This window comes from Panthera pardus, unplaced genomic scaffold (genome assembly GCF_024362965.1).
Source record: "Panthera pardus isolate Hobbes unplaced genomic scaffold, ASM2436296v1 HiC_scaffold_6, whole genome shotgun sequence".
Taxonomy (NCBI): Eukaryota; Metazoa; Chordata; class Mammalia; order Carnivora; family Felidae; genus Panthera; species Panthera pardus.
Window position 1 is genome coordinate 50,618,440 of NW_026526991.1, and position 25,910 is coordinate 50,644,349.

At 41.0% G+C, this 25,910-nt stretch overlaps 1 protein-coding gene across 2 annotated transcripts in view; it reads right to left on the bottom strand.

Moving 5' to 3' along the window:
* Positions 1 to 1,471: 1,471 nt before the first annotated feature.
* Positions 1,472 to 25,910, bottom strand: part of HMGA2 (high mobility group AT-hook 2) — a 137,389-nt gene continuing 112,950 nt past the window's right edge. For both annotated transcript variants that reach the window (XM_019455015.2, XM_019455016.2), the window contains 2 exons: positions 13,250 to 13,282; positions 1,472 to 1,624 (listed from right to left, as the gene is read on the bottom strand). In XM_019455015.2, coding sequence (XP_019310560.1) covers positions 1,577 to 1,624; positions 13,250 to 13,282 — 81 coding nt within the window. In that variant the 3' untranslated portion in view covers positions 1,472 to 1,576. The remainder of the gene's footprint in view (positions 1,625 to 13,249; positions 13,283 to 25,910) is intronic.

A 25,910-nucleotide genomic window follows, 5' to 3' on the forward strand; every position in this document is an offset into this window, starting at 1 on the left:
TGTGGCGTGTAGTGTGATTGAGGAAAATGATCCTTAAGAACCTAGGAGCGACTTGGTTAAAAAAAAAAAAAAATTCAAGTTCATGTAGAAATCTAGCAGAGAAGCTGAAACAAGTATTTGTAAAATTTTAATTAAAAAAAAATAGAAAAATACATAGCCATGCTGAAAACACAGTAAGGAGACTGCTTCTTTAACTGTAATGAAGTGTACAAAAAGAACCACAGATGATTAGCATCACCTACCCATTAGGTTATTTTTTCTTCTTGCATTGCTTGTGTATAGCAGCATGTAATAAGTACTAGACTGTAAATTAATTGTAACATTCAGAGGTAGTATTGAGTAGTGGGGATATATTATTGCATCTCTGGCTAAAAGTGCAGTTTGAATGAAGAGACGGTGGGCTGAAGCCGAAGTAAAGCACCTCAGTCAACCATCCTATGTCAAAACGTATTACTTGAAGTAATACGTACGCTTAATTTGAGGTAAGTGGTATTTAGGTCTTTCACGGAAACGGATACATAATGGAGAGAGACAGAGAGACAGAGAGACAGAGAGGGACTGCTTGTTTTGTCTTTTCAACTGTCCTATAACTACAGCAGAAGAAATTTATATCTCGCTCCTCCCACCCCATCGTCATTCGGGCGGGTTCATCGTATGTTACTCTGTTGTACCTTTGCAGTAAATGACAAAGAGGATAATTTGACTTGTCTAGGTTCCTTAAATGCTTTGAAGCTAACAAGTGTGATTTATTGCTCAGTGGCATTTGGCTCTGTAGGAAGTAGGTTCTATACGGATGGGCGTTTTCCTGAAAGCGAGCGCCGTGGGTAAATGTATCACTCCCGCTGATATGTGTGAGATCCATAAATAGAGGCGTTGGCAATATCTGTTTGCTGACTTCCCTTTTTGAGACAGGAACATAACCTTTTTTTTCTGGTTTGTTAGCTGGATGAAAGGATACATCAGCATTTCGTCTCGTTTGGAACTACAAGTTAAAATACCATCAAGTAAGTGTCTACAAGATTATACGAAAAAGAGAGAAGTAGTATCTAGTCCTATCTTTGGTGTTCTAAACAGAAGCTTCACTACGGCGAGCGGGTCGGGCGGTGGCCGAGCGGTACACAGTGTTGAACACTGCGCCTTTCCCGGGGTGGGGAGCGCCCCACGTCAGGAGCGTGACGCTCTCTGGTCTATGTGCAGTGCATGCTCGACTAAACCCGATTCGGAGTTTTTCTCACCCACCCGCTCCTGCTTATCAGTTCAACAAACTATTAGTAGGTTAAGAAAAAAAGAAAACAGTAATTAAAAGTTGCATTGTTAAACTGTGTCCCCTGTGTTTACAGCAGTTTTTCACTAAACCTGGGACTGTGAAGGTGATTAATATAGTCCTTTTGAAGGTTATGTGATTTCTCCCCGCCCGCCCCCCACCCTGCTCCCACCCCACCCCCTTCCCCCCACCCCCCCACCCCCCCAGATGAAAGTGGAAAGACCATGGGAATAGAGAAAGTGGTCACTGCAGTGTCTTCTCCCTTCAAAAGATCCAACTGCTGCTGAGGTAGAAATCGAATGTTGGCGCCCCCTAATCCTCTTCTGCAGACTCTTGTGAGGATGTCTCTTCAGTCTCCTCCTGGAACACACAAAGGGCACAACCATTAGTGTGGGCTCTTCTTTGCCAACGGTTCAGAGACGACCTGTCTCCACAGCACGTTCTGCTGGCTGCAAAAGAGGATGCGGACGCTTGGCAAGCCCTCATTCCCAGGGCTTCTTAAACTGTAATTGAGGAATCAAGGTGTTGTTTTTTCCCAGAGCAGAGTCATTTAGCCCCTGTTGACTTAAGGCTTGACATCATGGCGGCTGGTCAGCAAATTCAATTGTGTGCAGTCCAGAGAATGTCAGGCCAATGTAAGCTCACTCACCAATCAGAGTAAAAAAGAAATGGATAAATTTTTCCCGACAGCGTGCCGGTCATCAGTTTTACAAACCCGGTGCACAAGTAAGAAAAAAACCCAAGTCAAGGGAAACCCTTTCTTAAGACTCAAATGAACCTGTCCTTCAGATACTGGCAGTAATAGCTGATACGTCCACAAGGCTTACTAGAGGCTCTCGGGGATTGTTTGTTATTGTCCCCGTTTTATAGACAAAAAAGTCAAGGCATGGAAAGCGATGTACCCAAAGCTACGGAGGGAGTAGGGCCGGGAATTGGGCGGGGCAGACGGGCGCCAGAACCTGTGTGTGACCAGGACGCCACCGCCGCCACGGGGCAGAGGCAGTGTGAGCACAGAAACGAGCTTGGAGAAGGGTTGCAAGAGCTGACTACTAACTTCCTCTCCAAATCGAGTTCCTCATTCTTGTATTTATTAAAGCACATTTTAAGACAATGACCAAAGTTTGGCATGACTGCTGAATGTCAATACTAAGTCCACATCAACCGAACACTTAATGGTGGGCCGGCCAAGCAGAGAAAATCTAATATGTGTGTTTTTGCAGGACCTCCTCTCCATATAAATCTAATTCTTCCTCCTCCTTTCTTTTTTTCTGATTCCCTATGGCTCTGGAATTTGTTGGGAGTTTCTGCAAGCTGGCTTAAGCCGCACACGGTTCTCTTTCCCTTTGCTTATTTAACAAACGTGCAAGTACCTTTCGGGACATGGGTGGTAAAGCGGAGACAATAAACATTTCTGATAAAAGCGTCGTTAGTGAGAGGATGATTTTTTATCAAATACTGCACATTGTCTCCTAAGACGGCATGTGAAAAAGATCTGGGAGAAGAGATAAACATTTACTCCGGCAGCAAACAGAGCCCCTTTAAGAATGGCCAGCTTAGAACAGCTTATAACAGTCTTCATACTTTAATAGATTTGATTTTCCACATGGCTTCATTTTGTCTGGGTGGCTAACTGACACAATTTATACCCCTCTTCCTTTCCCAGGTCACTACAGTGCACCATTCAGTAAAGCGTGCCTTAAAGCTTGTCTGCGTTATATGACCAAACTTCCATTCATTAGTGTTTGAAACACTTCAGCTGTGAAGGAGCTCCTAAATGCTACCATGTGTGACGCTTTTGCGTAAGAGCAGCAAACGGGAGGAAAAAAAGCCCACACCAACGGGCACTCACACACTCACATGAATGCATGTGTGCGTGCACGTGTTCTCTCTCTCTCTCTCTCTCTCCATCCTGGGCTTTAATCACAGATCACTGCTCACTGCAAACCCTTTGCGAAAGGTTTCAAACATTCTCTTCCCCCAAAGACCGAGAAAGCTGTAAATCCTGGGAATAAACACACCTACAAATGAATGGATTACAGCTTAAAAAATATAACCGCAGCAGCATCAAGTCATGAGATTTCACACCGGTTTTGTTTAGTCTGCTTCGGGTTATGTGGGAAATGTGGAGCGTATGAAGCTACCTCCCCTGCTCCCAACCCCCAGACTGAGGGCTTCACATATTTAAGCGGCAGGTTTATACCTCTTGATAGGCAACAGGCCATGACCCTGAGATTCTCTACGGAGCCCTGGCCACAAAGGAGGATGTAGCGTGATCAAAGCCATGGACAGCCGAAAGGGAGACAAGCCAAGGTTCGGCTGCCCTATGACCTTGTCTTTTCACTTAATATTTAAATTCCAGAAAGTCACTAAGTTGTTAGGCAGATACACTCCTCATCCGTCCCCAAATGACTCACTTCTCATGATGACATGAGGTGTGAACTTAAGAGTACCACTCTGAAACAGACCACAGCATAAAAGCTGGCAGGTAGATTTTATTCCCTCTTCTTCTGGTTAACAAATTACTAGAACTCCGTCAAGCTGGAAAACCTCCTGGATTTAGCTGTAATTATTCCATTTCTAACTGCTCGATTTTTCTATATCATCTGGAACCCACAGTACTGTCAGATCCGGAAGGAAATAGACTTTTCAGGCCATGAACTTACAAAGACCTTGTAGTAGATGGAATGTGATCAGCTTTTCAAAACATTCCCAGAAACTTTGCTTGATTTGAGCTCTTGAAGCTCCCGATATGTGAGTGGTTTATTTAAATCCCTGAGACACAACTCAGCTGAAAATGATGGTCCCTCATATTGTTTCCTTTACTTAACCGTTCTTAACACAACACGGAGAGTCGTTTTATTAATGTGTCTTTCCGCTGACCTTGAAATTCTTCTACTGGTGGCTGTCAGTTAGTACTGGGTATATAACTAGAGGGTCAGAGAGTGGGAGACTCACTCCGCGAACTTCTGGAAGTGATGTGGCTCTCACATGCTCCGCATGATGGTTTTCTCACATGTCTAGTAGGTGGAGAGTTCTCTCTTCTTGGCATGGCCCTGACTGGCCACCCTCCAAAGGACAGCAGGGCTACCAAGAGGATGATGGTGTGCGGCACTCCTCACCTCTGCAGACCTCAGTTCTCACCTTTGCAGTGATTTGACTTTTCGCTACATGTGTGGTTTGCCATGGCAAAAGTACGGGTGTAATTAGGAGAAGAAAAATCTTCCCTGTCGGGAAAAAAAAGATGAACTTGGAACACCCACCCTCTGCTGCCCCAAGTGTCGCAGCTGACTAGACTTCACACGGGCCCTTCTGTGGTGCCAAGTGCGGACGGAAACGGGTGACGGAGGGAAGCAGCAGCTGGCTCTGACGTCCCCAAAGACTCTTATTTCCATAGGAGAGTAGTTGGTGGGGACCACTGAGATTCAACCTTCTCGGGTGGCTTAGAAGACACCGCCACTTAGGACAGACAATAGCTTGCACCTCGAGATACTTATTTAAATTACTTCATGCTTGCAACACATGGCCAAAGGACCTTTGAGCTGGTGTAGGCCCCCCCAAGAGTAGCTTTGAGGCAATAGGGAGACTGAAATCCGAGAGCCAAGAGTTCCGCACGTCTCCTTAGGCCAGTCCACAAGGTGGGAAGGCAAACCAGCAGCCGTCTGGTCAAGGAGGCTAACTGTCGGGAGGGGGCTGGGGGAAGGCAGGATAAGAGGACTTTTCAAAGTGGAAGTGCACGGTGACATTTTTACGAGCACCGGCCACTAAGACCTCTGAACACTAAACAGCTCCCAGCCACTCACGCGGCTGCTTTACAGAGACAACGGAGGCGGCACCACATCGGGGCGAAACACGCGAGTCTTTTGGGCAGAAAATTGAAGAGAGGGAAAGGAAAGTGGGCAGAGTTGGAGGACTGTATTTTTATTATGACTCCTGGAAAATTGCACTCATTTTGCCTTAGTTTTTCTTTCGTTCAGGGGGGGAAAAAAGAGGAATTTAATAAATGTAACTCTTTCATTGCTTTCGTTAAGCTTGCAAAAACACCCCCCTAAAACCCAGAAATAGAGTTTGCACTTATCTCCATTCCGCATGTGGCATTTACCTTTGGGTTTACTTCCGCTAATTGATTCAAAAGGAGGAAGAAGACAGCCCAATATCCAGCCTTATCCTGTAATGCTTGATGGAATTTTAAACGTCTTAAGAGTCTAATCATAGATCTTAGCACACAGACGCGGGTGAGGGCGTGTGCTGGAGGAACGTTTAGTATTTAATGTGAGAGCCGAAGCTCTGGGTTTAATTTTCAGATGCAGACTAAACAGCAGGTCTGCAGTGGAAGAGGGGCCGGTGAATTCTAAATGGAATCGGGAAACGGAAATGCTCTCCTTACAAATTTTAGGAGTTGGGTCCCCATGATCCCCCTCTTTGTGTGCAGTAAGGAGTGCAAAATCCCAGAAGTCCATGTCGGCTTTAATAAATCCTTATTTCTTCTCCTTGATTGCAAAGAATTCTGCAACTCTGTTATTATAAAAATGCTGCAGGCTAAAAATACATCTGCAATTTAAGCTATCTTGCCAATAAACCTACAAATACCTGGTTGTCTAGAAAGAGTCGTTATGGCTAAGTGACAAATTCTTATTGTCATCTTAACATGTCCAACTCGTTAAGGACTCAGAATGACAGACACATTTGAGAGTTTTTCACGTTGCTGAGTATCTCCAGCCAGTCCCACCTGAAAAGAAATAACGGGCTCTCTGCCTCAGCAACAATGACCAGAAACCAATTTTTCAAGCTCCAGCTGTAGCTAAGTGACCTGCAAGACCACAAAATGGAGTTTTTCTATTTCTCTGTCCGATATTTTAACTTAAAATGGATTTAATAAACATTAAAAAAAAAGAGGGGGGTGCCTGGGTGGCTCAGGCGGTTGAGCGTCTGACTTCGGCTCAGGTCATGATCTCGAGGTTTATGGGTTCGAGCTCCGCGTCGGGCTCTGTGCTGACAGCTCAGAGCCTGGAGCCTGCTTCGGATTCTGTGTCTGCCTCTCTTTCTCTGCCCCTCCCCTGCTGGTGCTCTGTCTCTGTCTCTCAAAACTAAATAAACATTAAAAAAATTAAAAAAAAAATGGATTGAGGCTGTTTAACTTAATGGAAAGTGATTATTTCCTCCAACTAGGAAAACTTTACATCAGATTTTTAAAAATACGTTAAATGGAACATATAGAAACCGGATAATCTGGCAAGTGGAAGGTATTCTGGTGGAAACGTTAGGAGGGGAATATACTTTTTGAAAAAGGAGACTTAAGAAGTTGGGATATTCATGGCATTTGTACCTAGTGCTTTCTTTATTTTAGCTTTATGTCTATAGAAATATACAAGCGTCAGGACTATCCTGCATGTGTGACCATCAACTTGATAAAGTCAGTGTTAAGGTCTTTATTGAGGGATGTTTAAAGTAAAGAAGACTGGTTGATCCTAGAGGTCGTTGACCACAGACATCAGCCCTGGCATTGATGGGCTGTGTAACTCACGTCTATTCTCACTGTGTCAGACCAGTAATGACCATACCCACCTAACTGCCCAGCAGGGTGTGAGGGGAAAATGTGACAACCAAATGGAAACATTTTTGAAAAAAAAAAGAGAAAAAAAATCCTCTAAGATACAGTGTGGAATAATGATTAATTGCAGTTACTCATTCTCTGTGTGTTTCTTTACCTGTGATTCAATGATAGATTGGTGAGAAAGAAACACATGATTTTTAAATAAAGCCTTGAAAAAGAAAACCAAACAAGAGGTTTTTGGTTTCTTAAATGCACTCCTGTTTCTCTCGTCTGTGTCCTTGATCAGGGTTCTGTCACTGAAAGTATCGTAAACAGAGGTCACTGTTCATCCCCAGGATATGCAGATTTGTTTCCTGGGGTGAAGGGATATTTACCACTGATTTCAGAAGGGAGTCACACTTTGCAGATAGGGAAATCATTTCACGGATAAACTGACTGCAAGTTTCAAGATCCTGTAAGTTGCCCTTTCTGAGGATGGTGAGCTGTATGGATTTGCCATGCCCATTCTAATGCTTACTAAAGGAGCCTCAGGTTTGAAAAATACTAAAGATGTAGCGAAAGGATTTTTGCACGAAGGAAGCATTCAGAAGAAGGAAGTTTATTTCAACATCTCCAAAAATGGTTGAGGAATGTTCTTGTTTTCATGCAAAGCAGTTTTTGAAAATGGCTAGGTTAAAGGGTATTTAATGGTTCCATTCCAGATGTGTTTATCGGTGGCACAGACCAGGAGAAACCTTTTCTCTTTGTTTTCTATGTGTATAAATTTTGCATATTGTTGTATTTGTCGCCAGGGAAGAGAACATTGCTGGATTTTAGTCAAACATTTTTCACCGAATGTTTTTCATTGTCCTGGGTTAGGACTTTTGAATAAAGTTGTGAAAATATCAGTAACAGCAGTAAGTCAACAAATAATTACTCAATATACATTTGAGTGTTCAGCAAACACTTCCTGAACGTAAAGGAAGTATCTTGGACAAAGCAATAGATTTCTATTCAAACATTACAGATTTTCTTAGAAAGACCAGGTTTTAAAACCAGTTACTATTTATCCATATTAATTTGGGTCAGCATGTTTGGATAATGAGAAGAAAGTTTACCTATTGAATAAACAATTGGTGTTTATTCAACTCACATCACCACGCAGAGGAAAAGCAGGCAGACATTGCCATTTTCATTTTTAGCCTGATCCATGGGCTTCACATAGTTAAAAACAATCATACTTAAAAAAAAAAAAAAACTCATATAGGAAATCTGGCAAACCCAGAAACACTAAATTTTTGCCTTTTGGAGGTTTTTACATTGAGTGATGTGTTTTCACTTCTGTTAGAAGTTTATGTCATCTCTATGAGACATTCTCTGCCAAAACACAGCTGACTTCACCTCGCTCATATTCCCTTATTACAAGTGTTGGCTAAGCTAATTACTTCATATGTTTATGGTTAATAATAATTTTGATATGTCTCTTTGCCCCACCTGTGCTGTTACGTCCTTGAGGGATTTTACTGTAAGGGTTAAACGTTGATTTCTGCTGTGCTCTCTCCTTTTCCCTTGACCTTTGCAATGTCAGAGGTCAGAGGTTAAATCAAAAAGTATTTCCTCTACAACAAAACAGTGCCGCTCAGGCTGGGCTTTGATAGAATTCTCGTGTTTTGCCGGTTGGTACCAAACAATTACTGGCCCACAAAATGTTTTGCCAGCTTGAAAGAGCCTAAGTAGGAAAATAAATAAATCAGTGCTCTTTATGACTTGGGCAGCATAAATCACGGTGCAATGGGAGAGTGACCATTTGCAAATTGGATTTATTAGGAATTATTTACTGCATTGGCCAAGGTACCATTTAAAAGACGAGTGTTGGACTGAGAATACCCTCCCTCTCTCCCCCTCCTCCTTTCTCCTTTGTGTGTCTAGACCGAGAGCCCCCAGTCAAAATGCCTTCTTTAAGAACAAGATGCTGACTGCAATTCATCAACGTGCTTGTCCCAAAACGAAATCTCTCCTTTTGCTCCAAACAATGTTTAGGTTGTCTGAAATATAAACATCCTTAAAACAGCTCTTGAAGTCCCTGTAAAAACATTCAACCTTTTTTTTTTTTTTTTTTTTTAAGAGGGGAAAAGTCCCATGATAACCAGGCTTACTGAGAGTTCTTTGCCCTGGTACACACCCCCCCACAGAAGATGTTACTCGCAGGTAAAGATTCTACCTCAAAACACAAAGCTCTGTTTCTGCTCTTTTAGAAACGGGGAACTTTCCAAGCCTCTTGTTGGGAAATTGAAAAGGAGCAGGTTTATACCTGTCTTCGTTGCTAGAGGTGGCGCTTGCCAGGGCAGAACAACCATGAGGAAAACTGGGTTGAAAGTCAGGAGAACCGTTAGGATTTTTAAAGCCGATTTTCCCATTTGGGTAGACTCAGGTGAGAAAAGACTATCTGAATTATCTAGCAGGAGTCACTTTGGATCTCTGTTCAAAGCCTTCAGAGAAGGAACCCAAGAAACAAGAAGATATCTGACGGACCAGCAAAACCTTTTTAGAGGTCTGAGAGGGCGTGAGATTTATTCTCATCAAAGTGACAAGCCGAGGAACAGCATTCCCTCTATCGATAATAATAATCGGATACTTGTATGGGGTTAACTTTTATAAAAGCAACACTGACAACAAATCCCACCACTGTTTCCTACCAAAGAATGTGTTCCATGTGGCTGAGAAGTCAACTGCATCACACTGCTAAAACACGAAGACATGAGCTCATTTCCATTTATTGCTTAATTTGCCATTTTAAATAAAAATAGAGTGCCCTAGTAATCTTTGTCCTCACCGTTTCTGTAATTAAACAGATTAATGTGAATATTGCAGATTTTTCTCTTTAGATTTTTAAGAGACCATTAACTTTCCCCTTAGGATGTGGGACACACTTAACGTCTGTAGCTGATGGCACCTGGTGGACTTTATAAACACAAACCCTGGCAGCAGGGTTTCCCTTAAATTTTTATTCTTCTCTGGACACATGTATTTACATACATAAACACATATCTCAATTTGGGGACTTACTGTAATTCTACACTTGTCTCCTCAGAATGAATTTTGCTGCTTTGTATACCAGTTTCCAGAAGTGGCACTCTTGAAGCTCTGGAATTCTCAAATTTCAGAATTTGATGGCATTGGGATATTTCACAATAGAGTCTTTGTAATTGCGACATACCGCCAAGAAAAGTGGTTCTGACTGCTTCAATCCTAATGAGAGGATGTGGCAATCACTGTAACATTTCCCCCTTAAAGATTAAACAATCTTTATTTTTGAAACGTGCAGGGAAAACGCCTGAGGTCAAAAAGACAGTTTTGGAGGAATTAGAATTCTAGACTTTTTGAGAGTATAAATCTCCGGAAATTAGAAATCCAGCCTCCCCAAATAAGTCAGAACATAGTAATGCTCCCTGGAATTTATAGAATTATGGATCTCTCAAAGTTTTCTTGGGAGTAAGGGAGATGTGTTGTTTGATCCCAGTCCACAGATGGATAAATGAGGCACAGAGAGATTAATTCGTCCAGTGATGGGGCCAGAAAGCAAAACCTAGGTCTCCTTACACGCTGCCGAGCTCTTTTCTTTAGATGTGAAATACTTCATTGTATTAAAATTTTCACCACCTCAAAACAGGATCTGAATATAGTACTGTTGATGAAGAAAGGATATGAGCCTGAGTTAATCCAGACTGCCACATGGAAAAGCCATCTGGGAGGGTATTTTGAAATAAACAGATGGAAAAGGAAGAGATCCTTTTGAATGTAGTGTTAAATTTACATTATCCTCCATGAACTTCCTTGTAGCCCCCATGTTTATATAATTCATCACCATGTCCTTAGACAATATAGATTAGGAAGCCCAATGAGCTCACATTCTTTTTTTATTTTTTATTTTTTTAACTCTGAACTCTCCTTTCAAGGGCAACTTCTGGAGCAGGGTCTGTAACACAACCACACGGATCAGCGAAGACCAGCCCAGTCCTTCTGTGCCTTCTTTGCCATTCCTGAGTTTCTTGGGAAAACATTTATTATTTCTTGGTGTATTACTGACCAATCCGCAATCAGTTTCAGACACACTGATAATCTCCACCTGTAATTTATTCGTTTCTGCCCCTCTACTTTTGAATCTGCCACTCATCTCATTCATAGCATCTCTGTTTCCCTAATTTATATCTCCATTTTCCCCTCTGCAACTAGACGGCAACACAAAATAAAAAGTCTTCCAGGAATTATCCCCTTAAGTAACACACGGTATTCCACTCATCCGACTGTATCCCCTATGTGCCTCATATCCATTGGCGCTCTGTGGTCATTTGTTCAACAAATGTTCACATGTCTTCTCGTGCGTGTTCACCAAGTATCTTCACCTCTGGCTGCACATTAGAATCGCTTGGGGAGTTCATAAAAAATACCGATGCTTGGGTCTTCAGACCCCAAAAAATCAGAATCAGTGAAGGGTAGGGCCGGTGGGCGCAGGCAAACTTGCTCTTCAGGAAAAAAAGGTCCTGATCGGTAGCAGCTGTCAAATTCCACGGTGTAAATACTTACATCATAGTCGATTTCAAGCTACCTACTGGACGTCACCTAACACAGAATTTGAAAGAGGTGCTCACGATTGGCTCACAAGGGCTGGCTCTGCAGATACTACTGGGCAGGGTTCAGGCATATACACAGTTCAGGTACATGGTGATATATGTATGTCCTATATGATCTCTAGGTGATTCTACCACGCAGCTAAGGCTAAGAAACTCTGAACCAGATTACACATTTCTTGGATGCAATAACTATTTCATGTGCCTCATCTTCCCTACAACACCAAGAATAGATACTGAGTCAATGTTGTTAACAGACCACAGAAGGTTATTAATCTAATGTTCATAGCCAGTGATGCAACAGTGAACACGGCAGTATCCTTTGGCTCAAGTGAACTGACTTTTAAATTTACTTTCTCTTGATTTTCTTACTGATGAAAGATGAGAGGCTAAATATATTCGCAATCTCCTACTTAAAATGTCAAGTTTTTGTTTATATTTTGTTTTGTTTAATATTGTTTACAAACACTCAAACACTGGTATTTATTTTTAGTTCCCCCTACCACTGTTGGCTTTTAGGAATGGGGGCAGCCCTGAGAGATTTTTTTCATGTTAACTCTCTTTTATTCTACTTAACACATAGATGTAAATACGCTGACCCATTTTCCCTGCATGCTTACATGTGTTTAGAAGCTTCAGTTCTCTTTCAAGCAGCATTTGTAAAGAATAGTAGACACATAAGATTGCTCGGATGGTCTTTCCCAGTCAAAGCAACATTGTCCCAAGAGAACAGGGTGCAAAGTACCTTTTTAGAGACCTCCAGAGAAAAGATCACATGGATATTTTCAATTATGTGAAAGAGATCTACAAAGAACTTGATAACCCACAACACCGGGTAACAACTGACTTCAGCAGTTTCTGTGTGATAAAGCCAGATCTCCTGGGTATCTCTTTAAACTTGGAAGGGGAGAATTGTGGGACATATTTATACTTTAAGAATGGTTAAATTGACTCTTGGTTAAATTTACTCGTGGTTAATTTAATCTTCAGGTTTTTTCTTCCTTCAAGATCTACTTCCTCAATAGATACAATTCTTATGTTTCCATGTATAGATTATATTTAGGACAAAAACACCAAGCATAAAGAGTAAGAAAAGTAAACCTGGCTCCTCATTTTGATGTTGCCAACACCTCAGAAACTGTGATGCAGCCAAGAAGGCAGGACCTGAGGGTTCATCAATCTGCAAAATTGATATGACTTAATTTCCCAGTTTCTCAGCCCTCTTTGAGGATGTTTTGGCTTATCCAAGGTTATGGAATAATTCAATGAACAGATATGTTTCCTGTCATGAATCATGATATATCTTTCAGCTAATAAGTCCTGTATCGAGTCAATGGAATATGGGTAGATAGAAGGAAAGGACAAAATTTGATGTTTAAGATTGGCAAAACACATGGTAAGATCATTAAATATTTCGTATGAGGCACTGAAATAAAGATTTTACTTTTTAAAGTATTTCTATTTGCTTTGTACACTTCAGGCCTTGATCTTCTACGGTTTTCTTTTCTTTTTTCTTTTAAGATTTTATTTGTAAGTAATTTCTACACCCAACTTGAGGCTCAGCCTTAAAACACCTTAAGATCAAAAGTCCCAAAAGCTCCATCAACTGAGCTCACCAGGCGCCCCCTACGGTTTTCGGTGACACAACTCAGACTATGTATTCCTGGCTTTGTCTGAAGGACACAACGAATTTTCATGAATACTGGGATGCTGACATAATCAAAACTAGAAAAGGACACATTTAAGGTTTAATTTTGGGTTATATCTTTTCACTTTACTCTTTATATTAATTGGAAGGAAAAGAAAATCATAATGCCCATCTCTTACCTGAGCAGGCTTCTTCTGAACGACTTGTTGTGGCTAAAGAAGAAACAAACAAACAAAAAACCTGTTACGTCTTAGAAGGAAACATACTTCATGACAATAATTAAGTATACGTGTTTCAAATATACACATTTGTCTGCAAAAATTTGGTTCTAAAATTAGATTCACGGGAGGTGTGAAAGGGCCTAATTTGCTAACATTTTGTTTTAAAAACACTCCGCTCTCTTGGGATACAGTTTACATACGATACAACTCACCAATAATGTGTACGGTTCAGTTTCTTTAGTACATCCGGAGAGTTGTAGTGTCATCATCATCACAACCTAATTTCAGAACATTTCACCTCCTCTAGAAGAAACCCCATACCCGTTATTATTGACTACCCCCCACTCCCTGCCGCCTGCCTAGTCACCCTACCCTCCCTAACCAACCACTCATCTCTCCGTCCCTGTAAATCTGCCTACTCCAGACATTTTAGGTAAATGGAATCATACAATATATGGTCTTTTGTGCCTGGCTTCTCTTCCTTAGCATAACGTGTTCCAGGGTCATCTGGGTCATACCATGCATCGGTGGTACTTCATTCCTCTTTATGACTCCATAACATCCCATTGTATGGCCACACCACATTTTGTTGATCCATCCGTCAGCCGATGGACATTTGGGTTGTTTCTGCCATTTGGCTATCATGAATAATGCCATGAGCATTCGTATGCAAGTTTTAGTGGAGACATGTTTTCATTTCTCTTGGGTAGTTTGGAGTGGAATTTCTGGGTCATACAGGTGACTCTAGGATAAACTTTTTGAGGAGCTGTCAGTATTTCAAAGCAGCTGCACCATTTTACATTTCCACCAGCAATGCATGAGGGTCCCAATTTCTCCACATACGTGTCAACACTTGCTGTTGCCTGTCTTTTTCGTTATAAATATCCCACTGGGTGTGAAGTTCGTCACTGGGGTTTTGATCTGATTTTTCCCTAATGACAATTGAGGCTGAAAATCTTTTCATGGGCTTATGGGCAATTTATTTATCTTCTTTTTTTTTTTTTAACGTTTATTTATTTTTGAGAGACAGAGAGAGAGAGAGAGAGAGAGAGGGAGTGGAGGAGGGGCAGATAGAGAGGGAGACACAGAATCCGAAGTAGGCTCCAGGCTCTGAGCTATTAGCACAGAGCCCGATGCGGGTCTCGAACTTACGAACCGCGACATCATGACCTGAGCCAAAGTCGGACACTTAACTTACTGACCCACCCAGGTGCCCCAATTTATGTATCTTCTTTAGAGAAATATCTTCCAGATCTCTTGCCCATTTTCAAATGTGTCTTTTCATTATTGAGTTAAGAGTTCTTTATATGTTCTGGATATGAGTACCATCAGAATATGATTTGCAAATGTTTTCTACCATCCTGTGGGTTTGTTTGCTTTCTTGATGGTTTCATTTGCAGAATATTGTATTCTATCTATATCTGTATCTAATTACGTATATAGAACAGAATTCTCTTTTTTTTTAAATTTTTTTTAACGTTTATTTATTTTTGAGATAGAGACAGAGCATGAACGGGGGAGGGTCAGAGAGAGAGGGAGACCCAGAATCTGAAATAGGCTCCAGGCTCTGAGCGGTCAGCACAGAGCCCGACGTGGGGCTCGAACCCACGGACCGCGAGATCATGACCTGAGCCGAAGTCGGACGCTTAACCGACTGAGCCACCCAGGCGCCCCCAGAATTCTCTTTTTTGAGTGAAACACCTAAGGGAAGTTTTTTCTACCCAGCTTAAATGAATTTTCCAATAATTAGAATATTAGAAAGATATTTAAATCTTTCTTTGGTATTGTAAAGTTGGGATTTGAAGCACGAGCTTTTTGATGGATGACTTCCAGTACTCACTTTCACACCTGAATATGAGCCTTACTTCTTCTATGTACCTATCACTACGGTTTGCAAGTCCAACCGAGCCACTCTGATGTGGCCAGTGACGCACTTTCGTGGCACAGATGAAAAAAATAAAATTTCTACAGTTCTCCCAAATGACAGAAGTTAGGGTAAATTCACTATATCGTGGGGGCATACAGCTCCTATTCATTTTCCTTCCTCTCGGAATTTCTGTGACGATGCGATTGTCCTATGGCTGACGTATTAAACATGTTACATAAAGATCATCAGAGCTTTTTTTTTTTTTTTTTGGATGGACGAGATAAACAGTTTTAAAAATGGCAAGATACTTTTGTTTACTGAAAAGAAAAAAAATTCTGCCCTTTGACTTGAAAATCACAGGAGAGATGACATCATGAAAAGCCAGGTATGGAGACAATGTCCTCTCCAAGTGGAACTGAACCAAACGTGATTAGGACTTCTTGCCTCTGAGGGTCCAAAAGTGTGTGCTAAGAGAGTATTCATTTCAGAAGAGCCATGTGTCAGGACAGACCCTTTCTTCCTTCTCTTTCTTCCCGCCGATTACACCTGTACACATGTTTACTCCCAAACCGCTTCAAATCCCCACGCATTCTTGCAGGCTGACTGGTTTCTACTGCCCAGAAGTTCCCCTCCTCTTTTGGCTGAAGATCCCGCATTCATGTGGCTTCTGCGCACTGCGGGGCTCAATGAAATCCTCTGAAAGGGCTGCCAACTCACCCAATTTTCCATGAATTAGGTCCTGACACTTCAATGAGGGGAAAGACAATGTCTGAAACTCTGCCAGCGCTGGCTCCCGGCCTAGCCCGTGTCACAGAACCTCTCCCAGCTGCCCTTGCACACAGCACTTCATACTTTTCCGACCACCAAACAAACAGACCCTTGAATGCGCTCAGTGCCAGTTGGGGTTACGGCTGCCAGCATGTTTTCCCAGCCTCTGGCACCCAATGGCTCCAGACCGTGCCGAGAAAGTTTTTTGTTGTTGTTATTTTGTTTGGTTGTTATTTTTTTTATGAATGGCTTGGATAGAAAATGCAGACGGAAGCATAATACTACAGCCATTCATAAAAAGGGAAAGGAAACAAACCGTAGTCTGGCAATCTTCGGAGACACCAAACAAACTGCAAGTCTCTTATCTTCCTTGAAGTATCTCCTAGCTTAGGACTAAGTGTTGATACCTAGGAAACAGTTGCCCCTTAGGATTCCTGTCATCAGAAACATGGTCGGCCGTATATCTCTTTAAGAATTGAATAATGTCAACTACGCATATCAATCTTTAGTGTGACCGGCAGGATACTTTCCTGCACCTCAATACATGAGTAATATTTTGCACATGCTTTTCCCACATAAAAACCAAAACCCTTTCTATTTTTCACAGCTGCCCCTTTGTGACCAGGAGGCCTTATTATTTCCATTTTCCCCCCCCGCAGGGAAACTAAGGTAACTAAAGTAACTGAGGTAAATAGGGAATTTAAGTAACCTCCCGGAGATCATTTTCTCAAGCTAAAACAACCTGGGTCTTCTAGTTTTTTTAATACCCTGTAAAACGCTCCGAGGAAACCCATTTTCTTCCTTAACCAAAAATAAATAAGTAAATAAATAAATAAATTCAAATCCAGGTCCAATCCAGGAGGAGAATGGCCTTGATTTCCAACTCCAGATTCACCTTCTTCTTTGGGATCTCTCAGGATTCCCCACTGCCACCAGGGCCAGAGGAAGGCCATGGCTTCCCCAGCAGGGCCCAGCTCTGGTTCCACAGGCGACTCCAGGCGACTCCAGTCCTGAAGACTCCAGGCGACTACCAGAGGACAAGAGTTAGGTCCCAAAGCTCCAGCTGATTCTCTCTCCCCCACTGGAAAGTCTGCCTTTATTATCAAGTGTGGAGGGTCTAAGAAGTCCCTTTTAAAGGCATGGATTTTTTTTTTTTTTTAATTTTTTTTTAACGTTTATTTATTTTTGGGACAGAGAGAGACAGAGCATGAACGGGGGAGGGGCAGAGAGAGAGGGAGACACAGAATCAGAAGCAGGCTCCAGGCTCTGAGCCATCAGCCCAGAGCCTGACGCGGGGCTCGAACTCACGAACCGCGAGATCGTGACCTGAGCCGAAGTCGGACGCTCAACCGACTGAGCCACCCAGGCGCCCCAAAGGCATGGATTTCATAATGACTGTTCTAGCGAACAAATTAGCAAAGTCCTCTATAGTGGCTCATTTGGATGATTCTGCTGATTGTTTTTAATAAGTCCGTGCCCATGAGTTCCTACAGCTTGGGCACCTTGTCGACTTGGTGTGCAAACCCCTTCGTGCCCTGATATCTGGGGTACTTTATGTTATTAAGAGATAGTTACACCTTTCAAAAAGTTTGTAATGCAAATCTCTCGTTCGGCCGTTGTATTTAAACATCTAAAATACAGTAGGTAAAAGACAGCTTTCCAGCCAGAATGAAATGACATCATCAGCCACTACAAAGGACTTCGAAGGAATGCTGTGGGTTAATACAACGTTAAAATCAAACCGTGAGAACTAAAAAGACCCCATCCATAGAACAGATCAAGTAAAGATGAAGAAAGGCCCTCTTCTCACCACATGGGCTCCAAAGTATGGTTCTCTGCAGGCTCATCCTTCCATCGCACTAGCTCAGCCAAATTCAAAGTACCGTCTTTACACAAACAAATATTATTGTTAAAGTTTGTACGTAGCGTAGGATACAGCATGCTAAGAAATCACAAAGGATACTAAATGAAAAGCACATACTTTTAGATTTCGGAGATCATAGGGCAAACCAGTATTTCTCCAAATGAAAGGAAAACAGTTATTGATTTTTTAATGTCCACAGAGTAGTTTGGTTTTTGAGATTTTACAGAAAGGCACTTGTAAAGGACATGGCCTGCCACACCATCTATTTCAGAATAATTAAGGGGTTCCCTAGCCCTTCTGAGAATCCAGCCTATGGTTCCAGGGAGTCTAGGTATTTAAAGCTGATACTTAGACAGCTAAGCCACCTTTCTAGTAGGCATTGAAAGAAAATCCTTCATAACAAAGGACCTAGACATTAGTAGCTCATTTTTAGTACTAATCTAAACAGTAAATGAAATGAGGCTGGAATTGGGCTTACCAACTTAACTTTTTAAAAAATCAGGTTCAGTGTGCAGTAAAGTGAGGATATCCTTATGAAAAAAGTCTTAAGTTAACCTCTGAAAGAAAATAGCCCTTCGTTTGGATCTTTGTACAGATGGGTCTTTTGGTTTCATGTAAGCAGCAGATTTTTAATCTAATTATATCTTTCGTTTTTGCCAGCCAGTGGGAGGAGGTTTTGTCCACTTTGCTTGAAAATCATAAGACCGTTGTTCAATCAAGAGGTACTTCTGTTCCCTAGCACAATCTTCTCTTCATGTAAATTGTTTTTCATTCTCACGGCAGTTTAGAGTAAGACAGATCCCCTAGCTGTTTACTAAAAGAGAATTTTAAAACCCTCATTTCTTCTGTGAGACATTTAAGGGGACTTTAACTTCTCCCCAAATAACATCTCACAGGTAAGTTTAGCTTTAAAAATTTTTAAATTAAATATGGGATACTAAAACGTTTGCTAAATAGATATTTGTTTTTAGACCTCCAGAGAGTCCTTTAAAAAAAAAAGTTACTTATTTTTGAGAAAGAGAGAGCGAGGGAGAGAGAGAGAGACAGAGTGTGAGCAGGGGAGGGGCAGAGAGAGACGGAGACACAGAATCTGAAGCAGGCTCCAGGCTCCAAGCTGTCAGCACAGAGCCTGATGCAGGGCTCGAACTCATTAACCGTGAGATCATGACCTGAGCCAAAGTAGGACACTCAACTGACTGAGCCACCCAGGCACCCCTAGACTTCCAGAGAGTCCTTTATGCCTAAGTCAGCACGTTGAAAGGGTGGGGCTTATGACTGCAATTGTAACCACACAAGTACAACTGCCTTCATATTTTGCCCAAACTGATGAATGCATCCCTACGGTTTGGAGAAAATTTCATTAAGTAAGATTGAATTCATTCATTAAATTGGCCTACTGCTCAATGACCTCATCTGCTTTCTGGACTAAATTAATTGGTTATGTGTAGTAAAAAGTATCAAACAAATTCAATAAGTAGACACAGCCCAGATTCTACACAGGCAATTGTCCAGTTTCTCCATAAACACCCCAAATATGACCATGAGCCATGAGGGCCAGCAGGAGCTGCAAGTCATGTGGTGTACATGCCTATGGGAGTGTTTTTTGACTTGTATTTTGAACAATACCCTTTTTCACCCTTGTCCCCAATAGTTTAAAGGCAAAAATATGACCATTCTTTCTGTCTCTACCCAAGATTCATTTCCATTTCTGTGCTGAGAAATATGCTTTTCACCCTCTGAAATTTCACAATGCCATTTTGGATGTATTTTCTTTGAACATGGTATTAACCCAACTGGAGGGAGAGTACTATCATCAAGAATGAAAATTCTTTCCTGCTTTTCATGAAATGATGTATCAACACATTTGCTCACGATCTTCTGGATTCGTAGTTTTGAAACTTCAGTACTCTAGAATGTCAAGATTTGTATGTGGGTTCCTTTAACAAAATGAACATGCTCTACAGGTTTTGAACCCTTTTTTTTTTTAGGACATGAAAACCTCTCCCTCTCCTTTTACAAATCAGATCGTAAGTGGAATCCCCCAACAGAAAGCAGACAAAATGAAAATGGTCCTTCTGACAGGAGTATCAGTGCCTCATTCACATGACTTCCACTCCAACCCATTCCTGGCCCTCTAAGATGCCCCTGGAGCCCCTCAATGGAACACCAGAGCTCCAGGGAAGGTCAAATAAAGGTCCCCGATCTTCAGATGCAAATCCTCCATCAGACCTGTATCACCAAGATAGGCAGAGGCAGAGCAATCCCGTTCACTCAGCATGATTTAGACTGTTGTTAGGTTGAACCGTATGAACTTGCATTTGTGTTTGTCGAAAACAGTGAAACGGCAACAATTTCATATAGTTTGGCCCAATAGACTCAAGGTGAGGTGACCATTCTCCTTGTAATTTTTGTGATTTGTCATTAGGCTCTGGTAGCCTGTAAGTACTGTGGATTTTTACATTTTCTGTGCACCTAGATCCTGCACTCAGTTTCCCATGCTGCTCCACCCTGGCTCCTGATCCTGATGCTTATTTTGCCAAAGTTCTGCCAGACTCTGTGGTCTGGTGAAAGGGGGGATTTGCCTATCCTAAGGGTGGTGCTCCAGTTTTCTCGTTTATTCTGCAGCTGTTCTCCCAGTCTACCATGGCGGCCTTTGTGACCATCTAGCTAACCTCTTCTCATACCCACACAAGCCCTTCTGAATTCTACTTCTTCACTGAAACTGAACGGCTGGAATACTCTGTATATAACAATTCCGGGTGGCTATCCAGGAAAGCTCTAAAAGGAAACAACATGTAACTTCTAATTTAATTTAGAATGGTCAACTTCAGCTGTTGCCACCAGTATAAAGAAGTTGAGTTCAGAGTATTCTCTAACGCCAAGCGATCCCGTATCATTTACCTAAGATTTTTTTTTTTTTTTTTTTTTTGGTAATTAGATAGGAACCTGGGGTGTCTAAAGTTTGAAGAATTTATTTCAGATCAAATGTTGGTGTGACAGTGTGAGGATGCGACTCGGCTACAGCTATACAAATCCCATCTCTGTTGCACATACCACTTGGGCGGGAAGTCTTGTTTTCATGGCTTCCTCAGTTGAGATTGATTGTGCCCCCTTGTGGTGGGAGGCCTTAGTACACAGAAACCACCGACCACGACTAGCTGGTGACAATTTCCCGCCAGCTTAGAAAAAGCTTGAGTTAGGTCATAACTTCTATTTCTTGTGCCTCCTGTGTGCAGTTAGAGATGACTATGCAACGTGTGTACACATGTAGCCCCGGATGGTTACAATTTGACAGCAACATCTGGCTCTTATAGTGCAAAGGAGATTTTGTAGTTCTCTGTACAAAGTCTCCTAAGAAGTGATAAATCTATGGGGAGTTTTGGCAAAATCTCTGGAATTTCTGCTTGGTATTGGGGGGAAGGGGAGGTGTTCTTTATTTTATACTCTACTTGGCTTCACTCTTAGACTTTAATGCAAAAGACAAAAGTAAGCATCATTTTAAAAGTATTTATTGGATTACTGTAGCGAAGCGTCCTCACTGCGGCTGGGCTCATTTCATCTATTCAAGAATGAGAATAGGCACAATCGGCTCTAGCTAGTGTTTATTAACATCAGCCTGGGTGTGTATGGCAACGCCACAGCAGTTCTCATGAAAAAAGATTTGGGGGCCAATGCTTCGGAGTCTTAGCCAACCTTCTGGTGCCTTTCAGACACCTCCAGAACGGAGGGCAAAAAATCAACAGGGGACCCTTTAAAAATTTCAGTGTCCTGATTAGCTTCAAAAGCCAACCATCTATAATCTGATGAAGGTATTTACTGGCTTGTCAAATCCTAATTGATATTTGAGAAACTATACATCAGATGGGGACTGGGTGCACAAAAGGAATAATAAACGTTTCCTGGCCTCAAGAAGCCTAGAGTCTAATGGGGGAGACAAAGACATAGATATTAGAATACAATATGCAATTTTAGATTATTTTTAGATTATTTTTAGATTTTCAGATTTAGATATTAGAATACAATATGCAATTTTAGATTATTTTTAGATTATTTTTCTATGTTCAATGCAATCTCTTATGTTCAATGGAATTTTAAGTGTAGAGGGGCATAGTCATGATTACTTTCCTTCTAATAGGGAAAATGAGAGAGTAGAGATAGAAGGGAAAAAAGGATGTAGGAAGCAATTTGACGATTTGATGTAGGAGAAGAGTATCACTTCTTTCCTAAGCTTAAAAATCAAATCAAAACAAAAAAAGATGTAGTATGGGGGTAGTGTCAAAATTACGGTTAGTCTTAAAATGATACTGTGATGTGCTCCTGAGTTATAGCATTTCATAGGCATTTTTACTTTATAGAAGATGGCCATGCTTTGGGGATATAAGGCATTCTAAAGTGAACAGCCACACACAGGTGGGGCAAAGGAATACACGGTCTCGTGAGTTGACTTTTCATTGCCATGCTTGCCAATTCTCCAAGATTTGGGGAGGAAACTCACCCGTAGGCGAAAATTTCACCTGAGTGAAAATGGTGAGATTAACATTACGTCACAGAAAAAGAATCCATCTGTTTCAGTCCTATTTCCTTATTCTATAAGTTTTTAAGCACAAACACTACTTATTGTTTAAAGGCTCAAATTCTTTCTTTCTTTCTTTAGATATTCTTTTTCCCTGCATATGACCATTCATATAGCTAGTGCACTTTACATATGCACACATGGTTAATAGCACCAAAGTAAAATGAATAATTGTTTGAAACCCCATGATGCCGGTTTCAGCAAATCGAACACATATGCACAGACGCTGAGGGGTGAGTTCGAACTTGAGCTAATGTCAACTTTAGCCAGGTATAAAGACTAATTAATGTTCAATGCTGGATGAAAATAGACACCTACGACATAATGGAAATTAAATGATATATTATTGAAGATGAACAATAATTAATACTCCAGGTTGGTTGGTGGCATACCTGAAAGTCCATTTAAGACATAATGTCTTCTTAACATTTGACTGATTATTCAGATAGTCATCGTATGAAACTGGATTGGGACTTTTTTTACATAACCAATTTTATATAATATTTATGCCTTTGCTTCTGATAGACACAATGTGATTTTTAAAGTAGTTCTAATTACTTTTATTTGGATGAAAGAGATTTAGAATCATTACCTAGAACATTTCTTTGGGACATCAGCATCATGGTGGGGTGAGTCATTCCTTTTTTCTGTCCTCTCTGATTTACAACTACTCAGACATCCAAAACAGAAAAAAAAAAAAAAAAAAAAAAAAAAAAAAGTTGCCCTTGCACAGCACATCAGGACACCTGAGAGATCCACTGGACTGCAGAGGAGGTGGCAGAGTGAGGGAAATGGCAGTGGAGCCCGCAGCAGCCAACGTAGCGATGGCAGAGAGAGGGTGGCAGCTGACCAGCAGTAAGCCAGCAGAACTTTTCCAGCAAAGGAGGTGGAGGGTAAAGGTGGCGAGTGAAGGTCTGCTTGGTCATGTCCTACAGCTGGAGGGACCCCTTGCTCTCTCTGAGAAGAGATGGCAGTGACTGGGGTGGGGAAGGAAAGGAAAAGGAAGTAGGCAGACAAAGAACTGAAGGAAATCTCTTCTGCTATCTGCCCCAGGAGTCGAGAGGATTGCCCATGGACCACTGGGATCCTTCCACCTTGAGAATATCCCTACCGGGCAGTGGGCATACCTAATGCCCAAGTGCTCAGTACACGTATCTCCTCCTTTGCTGCCACCTTTTCCTTCCCCGCCCCCCTCCTTTTAATATTTGCTGCCAACATTAGTGGGGAGTCAGCTCTGGGTAAAAGAAACCAAAAACATGTGCTATAGCGCCACCTTCTGGAAAACAAAAGGAAGGTTCTAAACTACCGCCTATTGAACTGCTAGAATCAAAGTAAACAAAACCATGCCTAAAAAAGAAAGGTATTCCCTATTTCTGATGTAGAAGCAGAGGCACATCTCGTCAAACACCATGAAAAACCATGGTAAAACAGTATCACAAAAAGTGACAATTTTCCACCAACTGAACCTAAAGACATGGAATACTGCAACCTAACTGATAAAGAACTGAGAAGAGCTGTTATAAAGAAATTCCACAAGCTACAAGAAAATTCAAAAGTTAACACAACGATCTTAGGGATAAACAGGAGTATTTTACCAAAGAGATTAATATTAAAAAAGTATCAAACAGAAATTCTAAAGCTGAACACCTCAATAAATGTGATGAAGAATGCATTAGAATGCATTGGATATAAAGCAATCATATGAAAAAGAGAACTAGTGAGCTTGAGGATAGAAATATAGAAATTATTCAAGTGGAAGAGGGGACAGAACAAAATTTTAAAAAGTAAAGAAACCCTCTGAGAACTATTTGACTCCACTGGAGCAGCCAAAATAAGAATAATGTGTATCCCAGAAGAAGTGAGGGAGAAGGGAGCAGAGAGCATATTTAAAGAAATAATAGCTGAGAAGTTCCCAAACCTGGGGAAGGAACTGGACATACAAGTCCATGAAGCTAATAAAATACCTTGCTATCTCAATGCAAAAAAAAAAATCCCATCTTCAAGACACATTATATTAGAAGTATAAAAATTCAATGATAAAGAAATAGTTTTAAAAGCAGCCAGGAGAAAAAAGGTAGTAACTTACAAGGGTATTCCCATTAGGCCACTGCAGATTTCTCAGCAGAAACTCTCTGGGCCAGAAAAGAATGGAATGACATATTCAAAATACCAAAAGATAAAAACTTTCAGTCAAGAATACTCTACCTGGCAAAATTATCTTTCAGATATAAAGCAGAAATAAAGGCTTTCCCGGACAAACACAAGCTGAAGCAGTTCACTACCACTAGACCTGTCTTATAAGAAATGTTGCAAGGAGTTGTTCAAGCTGAAAAGGCAAAGGTATACAAAACTCTGATAAGGTGAAAAACAGACAGAATTAGAACTGTAACTCTTTTTTTGAATGTTATGTTAAACTCAACTATAGCATAAAGGTTATTAAAAAAAGGATTAAAAATAACCATCGCTACTACAATTTGGTAACATACTCACAGCATAAAAAGATAATTTGTGACATCGAAAATATAAAAGGGGAAGAGTAAAAGGATGGAAACTTTATAGGCAAAAGAAGATAAATTTCTATCAGCAGAAAAAGGACTATTTTATTAATGAGATGTTTTATGTAAACCTCTTGGTAATCACAAAACAAAAATCCAGAGTAGAGACATGAAACATAAAAAATAGGGAGAAAGAGCAAATCAACATGGAAAACCACAAATTTACAAAGGTAAACAGAAACAGAAGGAAAAAGAAACAATGGAGAAACAAAATAACCAGAAGACAAAAGATAAAATGGCAGTAGTAAATCCTTACATATCAATAATTACCTTAAGTGTAAATGGATTGATTTCACCTATCAAAAGGCACAGAGTGGCTGGATGCACAAAGAAACCAAGACCCAATTATATGCTGCCTATAGGAGACTGATTTTAGCTCTAAAGAAACACACATGCTCAAAATAAAAGGATGGAAGGTGATATTCCAAACAAATGGAAATCTTTAAAAAGAAGGTGAGTGTGGCCATAGTTATATCTGGCAAAATAGACTTCAAACCAAAATGTGTAACAACAGACAAAAAAGGCAATATATAATGATAAAGGGGTCAATGTCAAGAAAATACAGCAATCTGGGGCACCTGGGTGGCTCAGTCAGTTAAGTAAGTGTCTGACTCTTGAATTTGGTTATGATCTCATGGTTTGTGGGTTTAAGCCCTGCGTTGGGCTCTGTGCTAAGCGACGCTTAACCAACTGAGCTGTCCAGGTGACCCTATGAAATATATTAAGGAATTAATAACATGTCTTAAGGGAGAAATAGACAACAATACAATGATTGTAGGGGACTTCAATACCCTACCATCAGCAATGGATAGATTGTCCAGATAGAAAACAAGGAAATGTTGGAACTGAATCACACTTTAGAACAAATGAACTTAATAGACATATACAGAACATACTATCCAAGAGCAGCAAAATACACATTCTTCTCAAGTGCACATGAACTTTCTCCAGGACCTATCATATGATAGGCCACAAAACAAATCTTAGCAAAT